Source organism: Dipodomys ordii, unplaced genomic scaffold, assembly GCF_000151885.1.
Source record: "Dipodomys ordii isolate 6190 unplaced genomic scaffold, Dord_2.0 Scaffold10, whole genome shotgun sequence".
Taxonomy (NCBI): Eukaryota; Metazoa; Chordata; class Mammalia; order Rodentia; family Heteromyidae; genus Dipodomys; species Dipodomys ordii.
In genome coordinates, this window is record NW_012267226.1 from 14,125,682 (window position 1) to 14,137,017 (window position 11,336).

The window sequence follows — 11,336 nt, forward strand, 5'->3', positions numbered from 1 at the left end:
CTCTCTGCCCCCCCATGCCCAGTATGTATGTATGTGTGTGTGTGTGTGTGTGTGTGTGTGTGTTTCCTGTCAGCCATGGGCTTGAACTTGGGGCCTGGGCACTGTCCCTGAGCTCTTTTGCACAAGTCTCACACTCTACCACTTTGAGCTACAGCTCCATTTCCGGTTTTCTGGTGGTTAATGGGGGGGATAAGAGTCTCCTGGACTTTCCTGTCTGGGCTGGCTTTGAACTTCAATCCTCAGATTTCAGCCTCCAGAGAAACTAGGATTACAGGTGTGAGCCACCAGTGCCCTGTGTGTGTGTGTGTGTGTGTGTGTGTGTGTGTGTGTGTGTGTGTTTCATCTCCCTCTCCCAACTTTCCTGGGTATTTTCAGTGGAAGCCATTGGGTTGCTCAGTCTACTACATTTTTTTTTTTCATCATCTTTCCTCTTGCTGCTGTAGCTTTGAACGGTGTCCTGCTTAGTCTTCTCTTTGCTTTCAGTAAGCTACCTTCTGCCCTATCCTGACCTACTCTGCTCACTCACCAATTCTCAGTTAGATTTGCCTCCTTTCTTTCCCCATGACGCCATGTTTTTAAATGGTTGGATGCAGTTTTCAACCCAAGACTAAACCTCTGATGGGTGGAGATCTTTTCTCTGTTTCATACCCATGGTGTCTAGGTAAAGTCTGGCATATAGTATTGATTTAACAGATGTGAAGTTACAATGAAAACTCAGAATACAACCAATCTTTTTTTTTTTTTTTACTTTGGAGGATTTTGATGAGACTTGGATAGTCAGGAAATACACTTTAGTCTTTCAGTCTCAAGACATACTTGAATACATTAAGGCAATAAAATAGAACAATTCTTCCTCTTCCTCCTTCCCCTTTCCCTTCCTACCACCCTCCTCCCCCCTCCCTCCTCCTCTTCTTCCTCCTCTTGCTCCTCCTCCTCCTCCACGGCTTCTGTAAGGAAGCCCCTCTCAGAGGCACTCCTGCCAAACTAGAATTGCTTTGTCATTGACTAATGGTTATTCTTTTCTTGCTGCGAGTCTCTGCCACCATGTTCCAGCCTCTAGAAAAGCCAACAAAGATTGTCTGGTGATAGTGATGCCATCTGGCCATTCACATCTTAGAAATCATTACTTGAATTCACACATTTTATCATTAACTTGTTAAATTGTTTATTGACACACCAACGTTTTCTACTTCCCAACATAGCCCATGAAAATAAATACTACAAACCTGTCCTTCCAATTTACTTCTCACCCCCTGGCAAATCAAAGTGCTGAAATTATACCATTGACTTTATCTTCTATTGATGAGTTGATCTAGGCTTTATTTTAGTTTTTCTCCTGCTTCGCATGGCTTCCTGTTTTCCTTTCACCCTTTAGACCTGCATTAGAGCCTGTCATTTTCGTTGTTTGGCTGTGGAATCTTATTCCACCTGTATTGACAGATGGCCCAGCAAGCTTCCTTTTCCCCAGCCTCACCCATTGCATACTTCTATTCCAGTTACAATTAAAGTTAAATGGCTTGCCAGGCGTGTGTGGCTCATGCCTGTAATCCTAGAGACTCAGGAGGCTGAGATCCAACAGTGCTGGAGCTAAGGGTTCTTGACTGTAGGGGCTTTGGAATATTTAATCACTGATGTGTCTTTTTTTTTTTTCAATGAGTGGTTTAAAGAGCCATAGTCTCCCACTGCCACAATTTAATTCACCAGTCCTGATAGTCATCGGAAACAAATCACATTGCAGCTATTGCTACATTTAGTCAGTTGTCACTTATGAACATTAGTAAATACTACAGATAGCAACAAACGTGTTTAGGATTCAATGCATATGTCTACATCAGTTTCAGTATACCCACATAATAGTTTTAGGATAGTTTTAGGCCTAGTCCTCTGGAGCAACAACTTAACCAACTAGAGTATAGAACTCTATATATACACTGCTACTTCTGGGACTTGAACTTACTTGCCTGGGCACTGTCTCTGAGCTTTTGTGCTTAAGCGTTCTACCAACTTTGAATCACAGCTCCATTTCCAGCCTTTTAGTTAATTGGAGACAAGAGTCTCACTTGCTCAGGGTTGGCTTTGAACTGTAATTCTCAGATCTTAGTCTCCTGAGTAGCTAGGATTACAGGTGTGAGTCACTGATACTTGACAGAACTTATTACATTTAGTCTTTTAAAATATTTAGTCTTGCAGATTCTACTCATTTCCTATTTGTTTCTTTCTTTTTTTTTTGGTCAGTCATGCATGGGACTTGAACTCTGGGCCTGGGTGCTGTCCCTGAGTTCTTCATCTCAAAGTGAGCACTCTACTACTTGAGCCACAGTACCACTTCTGATTTTCTGGTGTTAACCACCAGGAGATAAGAGTCTCATGGACTTTCCTGCCTGGGCTGGCTTTGAACTGCGATCCTCAGATCTCAGGCATGAGCCACCAGCATCTAGCTCATTTCCTGTTTCTAAGGGATCAATTTTTTTTTCTACCCCTTCAATGTGATTGTATCCTATCTTTCTACCAAGTTATTTCTGTGTGTGTATGAGGCTATCCGGGGCCTCCATATCTCAGCCTGCTGAGTATAGTTAGCATGACAGGCCTGAGCCACAGGCACCTGGCTTTATTTCCAACATTTTAACTATTTCACTTCATGTTCTTGTTCACAAAGTTCCTAATGTAAGTCAACACCCCCCCTCCCCAACTCTGGCTTCTCTCAAAGCTTTTCTCTTGGAAGTGGTGCTGTAGCTCAAGTGTTAGAGCATTCACCTTGAGCTGAAGAGCTGAGGGACAGCGCCCAGGCCCAGAGTTCAAGCCCCACGACTGACAAAAAAAAAAACAAAAACAAAAAACAAAGCTTTTCTCTTTGTATTTATTTTTTCCAATGTTTGACAAAATGGTTCAAGTGGTAGGATACTTGCCTATCAAATATAAGCCTCTGCACTGAAACCTCAGTACCACAATAAAACAAAGCAACAATAAACAAACAATAAATATCACATTCAGTCTCATGTGAGAAACAATATAATTGGCTCCAATGGAAAATAAATTGCTTGTGAACATCCAAATTTCCTAGAGCAGAAAAGATGAGCAGCTTTCAGAAATGAAATAGATCAAACTTCTATATATTTTGCAGTACCGTAAACTATGACAGAATAACAACAATGTCATTTGTTACACTGGTAACCCAACCCAGATACTTTAAACTATCTAGCTTCAGTTTTATCACATGGAAAGTTAATTGCTTGAGGTTTATAGATGATGTTTATAAAGAACTCAGCAATGCATGGCACCTACTCTCAATAGATGTTAGTAACTACTAAATTAGCAAGCATTATTTCAGTTAGTTAATTACTTAAATGTTTATGGTACTGAGTTTTGAATTCAGGACTTTGTGCTTGCTAAGCAGACATTCTCTCATTTGAGCAATGCTTCCAGTTTCTTTTTTTGCGTTGGTTATGTTCAATATAGAGTCTCACTTTATGCCTGGACCAGCTTGTATTGTGATCTTTCTATTTGTGTTTCCCTTTGTTAGTGGAATGACAGGCTAGTGCCACTGTACCTAGCTTTTTTTTTTTTCCGGTCACGGGGCCTGAACTCTGGGCCTGGGCACTGTCCTTCAACTCTCCAGCTCAAGGTGAGCACTCTATCACTTGAGCCACAGCACCATGTCTGGCTTTTTCTGTTTATATGGTGCTGAAGAATTGAACTCAGGGCCTCATGCATGCAAGGCAAGCACTGTACCACTGAGCCACCTTCCAAGCCCTGTGTCTAGCTATTTGATTGAGTTGTAGTCTTTCAAATGTTTATGTCTGGGCTGGCCTTACACCATGATGTCTAGCTCTCCACCAGCCAGGTAGCTAGGATTCCAGGCTTGAGCCACCATGCTGAGCAGCAATCATTATTCATGAAGAAGAAATGGAAAGAAATAACTTAGACATATACCAGAGAATTTGAGGTGTACTCATTATAAAAGGTTTAGTGTTGTAACGAGGCAGATAAACCTGCCAGTAGACAGTTACATACTCTTGGCCACTACAAAAACCTAGGCTAAATTCAATACCAAGGGCAAGACAGTCTTTAATCCTATACTGCCACCTGCTGGCTAATTATGGAATAAAAATATCTGGAAATCCCTATTCTCATGAAGTCAAAATAATGTGAAACTAAGTTGATCCAAGATGTTTGCACATGGGGCTGGGAAGGTGGCTCAGTGGTAGAGTGCATGCTTTGCAAGCATGAGGCCCTGGGTTCGATTCCTCAGCACCACAAACAGAAAAAGCCGGAAGTGGCACTGTGGCTCAAGTGGTAGAGTGCTAGCCTTGAACTGAAGAGCTGAGGGACAGCACCCAGGCCCAGAGTTCAGGCCCCACGACCAGCAAAAAAAAAAGAAAAAAAAAAAAGATGTTTGCACAGTTAGGTTATGAGATTAAAAGTTTTTTTTCCCTCAAAATAATCTGCACAAAGATTAGAAATGTGTTCAGCAGAATGACTGCTTGGCATGCATAAAGTTCTGAGTTTGAACCCTAGTTACCACCTTGTAATTAATAGTATCAGAAACAGCCATCATAGAAGTAAATTAAATAATTTTAGTGGGGTAATTGAACATACCCTGAAAGCAAATATAGGAAATGCTGGAACAAAAAGAAAAAGGATACCAGATTCATCAGAGCATAGAACTGAGAGCAGAATGGGGATTCACTTTTCCCTTAACTATAACAGATGGGTTGAAATACAAAGTAGAAGAAAAAACCCTCAATATACATTTTCTCATATTCTCTCAACTCAAGTACATGGCCAGGTAACATGAATTACATTAGGTGTTATTCTTTTTGGGGACTATATACTACAAGTAAGAAATCTAAATTAACAAAAAAAAAACAGTTGGAAATATACTATTTCAACAGTGAAAAATCGCCAGATGTATTCTCTGTCTTCGTGTGTCTCTGTCTCTCTGTCTCTCTGTCTCTCTGTCTCTCTCTCTCTCTCTCTCTCTCTCTCTCTCTCCTCCACCTCCTCCCTTTTCCCTCTTTCCCTCTCTCTCTCCCTCTCTGTATTCCAATCTTGGGACTTGAACTCAAGGCCTGGGTACCATTCCTTAGCTTTTTCACTCAAGGCTGGTACTCTACCACTTGAGCCACAGCTCCACTTTAGGCTTTCTGGTAGTTAATTGGAGATAAGAGTCTCAGGAGTTTTCCCGCCCAGGCTGGCTTTAAACTTCAATCCTCAGATCTCAGCCTCCTTAGTAGCTAGGATTACAGGCTTGAGCCACTGGTACCTGGCTTGGATGTATTTTCTCAGTACTAATTTATATTACTTTTTGCTGTGCAATTTTAATATTTTAATTAAAAACATAAGGGAAGAAATATATTTTTCCTCAACACTTATGAGTTGATAGCTAGGATAGATTCTGTAATGGAAGATAGATTAATAAAATGGTCGAGTTTATTATGTGCATGGTGCAAATCACCTGAGAGAAATAGTGAAAAGTAGTTCACTTTTCACTATTTTTTACCACAGATTATTTTTTGTGTGCATATTTGTTCCAGCTGTGTTATCTTGTTTTCTGAACAAATGACCTCTTCAAATAAGTGGTAGTTCAGAACTCTGGCTTATGCCTCATCTTCAACAAGGAGCAACGTATATACAGAGAAATGACTAGACAAACGAGAGCACATCTGGGCTTGTACAGGTTAGAAATGGGGATGATTAAGTAGAAGAGATGAATAAGGTCTGCTTGCTGATTACTTTGGTTGCTGTCTCTGGGCAGATAGGATAGCTACACTTGTTTCCAAGAAAGAATTTATGTCCTATCTTTCAGTTGGGAAGTGGGAGGATAGGAAGAACTATTGCCCTTCTTTTTTTTTTTTTTTTTTGGGTCCGGTCGTGGGGCCTGAACTCTGGGCCTGGGCGCTGTCCCTCAGCTCTTCAGCTCAAGGCTAGTGCTCTACCACCTGAGCCACAGCGCCACTTCCGGCTTTTTTTCTTTTTGCTTATGTGGTGCTGGGGAATCGAACCCAGGGCCTCAGGCATGCAAGGCAAGCGCTCTACCACTGAGCCACCTTCCCAGCCCCTATTGCCCTTCTTAATTGACTTAATTAAACAGTATATATTTTTGTCATCAAAGATGTAAATCCTGGTGTGTATCATATCAAACAAGTGTGGAGTCTAATGAGCATCCTTGTAACTACCTTCGAACTGGAGAATGTCCCTTCCATTCTCAACAAATCTTTATTTGGTGGCATATCAAGATATTCCTACTCCTTTTTTTTAAACCCTAAAACTATTGTTCATTGATGACAGTTCTTGTTCAGTGATTAGAGAAAGGCTATTTACAAACTCAGATCTGGCAACGGTTGTGCTTCATTACTGGAGTAGCACCATTTTTATATTTCTCACACAGGAGAATATTTCAAAAGTAACTGCTGAAGGGCTGAGTCAGAGTTTTAGGGACATGTGGATTGTAGTAGTGTGAGGAACTCCTGTGACTATGTAAATATTTATAAATACAAATAAACTGATGGATATTAAATGAGTTAATGTATAAGGGACTAAAATACTACTTTCTTCCCTTAACTTTGGTATGATCCTTCCTATCATTGACATTTTGCCTGCTCCTCCTTTTACTGAGAGGTTTGAACTCAGGGGGAAGGGGAGTAGGGGAAAAACCAGAGGCCTGAGGAGAGGGAGAGGTTAGAGGGAGGTTAAGGGGAAAACAGTCTGGAGGGAGGAGAGAGGAGCCTGGAGGACACATGGACTCCTGAGGACAGGGTAGTCCGGAGGAGACCAGGACTCCTGAGGAGAGAGGAGAATAAGGGAAAGTGGGGAGTCCTGAGGAAAACAGGATTGAGTTAGCCTGGAGGGAAGGGAGGAGTAGGGCAGAGCAGGCCTGTGGAGAATGGAGAGGCCTGCAGAGAAGGAGGAAGGGAAGAAAGGGAAAACCTTCCCCTTTGGAGCTTTGGAGGTGTGAGGTTTGGAGGTTTGCAGACAGACTAATAAACGTCAGGGGGTCAGGACTGCCTTCTGGAGGCTTGGAGGTTTGGTGGATGAGGCTGCTCTTGGTTCTGGGTATCTAGGACAATGTAGTCTCAAGACCCTTTTCTGGTGTAAATAGTGTAAATAAACTTCTTTTGTCCACCTTTCACTGTGTGTGCCTTGATGGATTGTCTCGCTCTCTGTAGGTCATAAGTGAACCATGCCTCAAGCCAACTTTTATTTATTTATTTATTTTGGTTCGGCTGTAGGGCCTGAACTCTGGGCCTGGGCGCTGTCCCTCAGCTCTTCAGCTCAAGGCTAGCACTCTACCACTAGAGCCACAGCGCCACTTCCGGCTTTTTTCTTTTTGCGTGTTGGTGCTGAGGAATCAAACCCAGGGCCTCAGGCATGCAAGGCAAGCGCTTTACCATTGAGCCACCTTCCCAGCCCTCAAGCCAACTTTTAAATGCCAGTCCTCGTGCTTTAAACTCAGGGCATAGGCACTGTCCCTGAGTGGCTTTAGGTCAAGGCTGGCTCTCTACCACTTGGCCCAGGCCTCCCACTTCCAGCATTTTTGGTGGTTCACTGGAGATAAAAGTCTCGAGACTTTCCTGCTCAGGCTGGCTTGGAACCGTGATTCTCAGGTCTCAGCCTCCTTGAGTAGCTAGGATTACAGGCTCGGCACCTGGCATTTTCTTCTTCTTCTTTTAAATGATAGCACTTTGAACTATAATTAGGTTGTCTCAGTTTCCAAGTTGCTGCAGCTGGAGTCGAGAGGGGCTGAGGAAAGGGAAACATCTGGCGGGACACCCCTACAATCCTGAGATCTGAGGACCGCAGTTCAAAGCCAGCCTCGGGCAGGAGAGCCCATGCGACAATTATCTCCAATGAACCACGGGAAAACGTTGAGTGGCGCTGTGGCTCGAAGCGGTGAAGCGCTCGCCTTGGGCCAACCAGAGCTCGGGACAGCGCTCAGGTACCGGGTTCAAGCACCGCGTCCGACCCCAGCACCCCCACCCCCAACAACTCAAAAGCGAACATCTAATGCAGGACCCTTTGTACACTGCAGTGGATTAGACACCATTTGATTTCGGGCGAGTCTTTCCGTTCCCGGGGATGAAAAATGCAAATCGAGGATCACACGTCGAGAGGGTAAGCGCCGCGCCACACTGAGCTCACGGCGTTCACAGCCGGGAAGCGTACCGCGTGTGACGTCAGCAGAGGACAGCGCGCGTGCGTCCTGTTAAAGAGCCGGCAGCGTGCTCCGCTGGCCCTTCCTGAACTCTCAGCCCCGCCCTCAGGTCCGCCCAGCAGAAGCCAAATCACCAATCACCATTCGCCTTTTCTTTACGTCATCTCTGCGTGCCCCAGCTTTAAAAGCTCCGAGGGGGCGGGCTCCTAGGCTTGCGCGTGCGCATCTGGGCGCGTTCCTTTCCACGCCGGCTTGGCTTCCTCCCCTCAGCACCTCAGGGAGGCGTTAGGATTCTCGGGCCGCCGTCGCGATGGGCAAAACTCCTAACTCCTTGGGCTCGGGAGGCCGACCCGACCCGGTGAGGAGCTTCAATCGCTGGAAGAAAAAACACAGCCATAGGCAGAACCAAAAGAAGCAGTTGAGGAAGCAGCTGAAGAAGCCCGAGTGGCAGGTGGAGCGCGAGGGCATCAGCCGTCTGGTGCAGAGCTACGAGAAGGTGCGGCGGGGTGGCCGGGGGTCCGGGAGGGAGGCCGCGCTGTCACTGGGGCCCACCCGGGGGGGGTGCTGGGCTGGGAGATGGGGTGTCCCGGGGTTGTTTGGAGGCCTCACAGAGGGCCTGCGTGGTGTCAGACTCACAAGCCCAGACTCTTCGGCTCACCACACTGTTCTGAGGTTTAAAAAAAAAAAAAAAGGAAGAAGAGGAAAGGAAAAAAAAAAAGGAGAAAAGAAATGCAGTGGTACTTAAAGACAGGGAGACTAATGCAGTGAGAGACGCCAATAGTAAGGCTCAGTAACGTAAATGACATACCGGGATGATAGAGGAGTTAGCATCCCAGTGTGGAACGTTAGGGGAAAATAATGGAAATAATATCTATCTTTTAAAGTACTATCCATTTGATTTTACAGGATTGTTTTTCTTCTTTTTCTTTCCCTTTCTTCTTCTTTCCCTCCTTCCCTCCCTGCCTTCCTTTTACCCCAGTCCTGGGGCTTGAACTCAGGGCCTGGGCACTATCCCTGAGCTTCTTTTTGCTCAAGGCTAACACTGTACCACTTGAGCTATAGCACCACTTCTGGCTTTTTCTGTTTATGTGGTACTGGGGAATCGGATCCAGGGCTTCACGCATGCTAGGCAAGCACTCTACCACTGAGCCACCTTCCCAGCCTCTTTTTTTTTTTTTTAACCTTATCTGAGAAGTGGATCCTAATGTCCCCATTTTATAGACGGGAAAATTAAGTTTGGAGAGGACAAGAAACTTATCCCAGGCTCTCATATCTAGTAGGTGGTGTAGGGTCGGAACCTAGGCCTGTGTCTTTCTAATGAAAGCTTCTGCTTTTTAATCCATTAAGCCAGACTGCATGCCTTCCTCAGTCATCTGTCTTCTCCTGTGTCCATCTCCTTCTTCCTTTGCTTTTGTTCCTATCTAAAAATCAGTGTAGAAAAGCCAGACTGACTGCTGGTCTGTGCCTTTTGGTTGTCATCCTTCCCCATCAGTGCAGCTGCTGTTTCCAGATGAATATCTTTTCTAGTCACCATTTTGACCTGCAGATGTCTTTTCCTACCTGAGCTCCTTAGAAATGTCATTACCTACCTTTTCTTCTTCCTCATAGATCCCATATCCAATGATCTTCACACACATCACTGTCTTTTTGTGTATGCTACCTTTCCAGTTTGGAACATACCAGGAATTAAAGTCATTCCTTGTTACCCTTGGTATAGCTTTCTTTTAAATGGCATTGACTCCACAGTAAGGTTAATTAGAGCTTAGAGTTTAAGGATTTGTTTGTCTTTTGGAACTCTAAAGAGTTCAGATTATGATTCGTTCCTGGCTCTTGTTCTATTAGTTTTTGCTTTTTTTTTAAAAAGGGATAGTACTAGTACTTACCTCATAAGTGTTACAGAGAATTAGTCAGTGCACAATGCTAGTCATGTGAAAATACTTTGTATATATACTTCACATATTATTATTTCCACTGTTGTATACACAGCACTTGAAACCACCATAAAACAAATTAATTGTGGATTTTGTTTTGGATTGTGACTAGATTTGCTAAGGGAATATAGAAGCAGCCCTTCCTTGCTTTCCTTTGTTGGACCAGTGACTCCTTATCTTTCACTTAGCTTTTCTGAGTTTATGTTTTTATTTCTGACTGTGCTGCATATCTTTACCTGATTGAATCATGAGATGTTTTGAGATATAATGGAATCATGAACTATAGTGTAAGTCATTTATCTTTTCCATGTGCCTCAGAAATTCTTCCTGAATTCATAATTCTCCTCATTCAATTTTTACTGCCGTGGTAACAAATTTCCACAAACTTTGTGACCTGAAACAACAGAAATTTATGCTTCCATAGAGGTTAGAAGTCTGAAATCCATTTCACTGAGTCAAAATCAGGGTGTTAGTAGGTTGATGCACCCTATTGAAAGGCTCTTGGGGGATTCTCTGTTCCTTAGCTCCTCTTGGTTTTTGGCTACCTTACTCTAATTTCTACTTCCACATTCATCTTGTCTCCATCTGTTTGGTTAAATCTACCTCATTTTGTTTCTTTTGTTCAAGGATACTTACATTGCATTTAAGGCCAACCCAGGTTAATGTTGCTTCTTAGAATCTTTCAAAACATCTGCAAAGTCTCTTTTTTCCCCTCCTTCCATGAAAGGTAACATTCACAGGTTCTAGTGGTTAAGACCTGGATTTATTTGCATCCTGGTGCTTCCATCTAAGCAGACTACCAAGCTGGAGACAGGAGTGATCCATAGTACTTTTCCTCTTACCTGCTCTTATATCCTGTTTGTTAACATTTCTGATCTCTTTTGCTGCTAAGTTTCTCACATGTATCTCTACCCCTACTGTAACACAAGAGCTGCCATAGAAATACTTAAAGGCATAGATATTGTGCTCTAGTAAAACTTTAATGAGTGAAACAGGTGGCTGATGGGCATTGGCTCTTGTGCCTTATACTCTTGAAAGTATTTTCTAGACCGCTGCTAAAATGTTTCTTTCCAAGAGAAAAATTCCAGTCATTCTGCTCTTAAGGAAAACGCTTCCTTGGCTCACAGTTACTTTGAGGAAAATCGTCAAATATCTTTGTGTCAACATATCTAGTGTAGTGAACGAGTGTGTTATTTATAGTCAGAGCTGAAGTTTTGCTGGGCTTGGATTCATAATGTATTTGAGCCTCAGTT

The 11,336-nt window shown here is 43.4% G+C and overlaps 1 protein-coding gene across 1 annotated transcript in view; it reads left to right on the forward strand.

The window, feature by feature from the left end:
- Positions 1–8,387: 8,387 nt before the first annotated feature.
- The window catches only part of Ddx10 (DEAD (Asp-Glu-Ala-Asp) box polypeptide 10), a 121,399-nt gene continuing 118,450 nt past the window's right edge, over positions 8,388–11,336 (forward strand). The window contains exon 1 of the mRNA XM_013009479.1: positions 8,388–8,648. Coding sequence (XP_012864933.1) covers positions 8,463–8,648 — 186 coding nt within the window. The 5' untranslated portion in view covers positions 8,388–8,462. The remainder of the gene's footprint in view (positions 8,649–11,336) is intronic.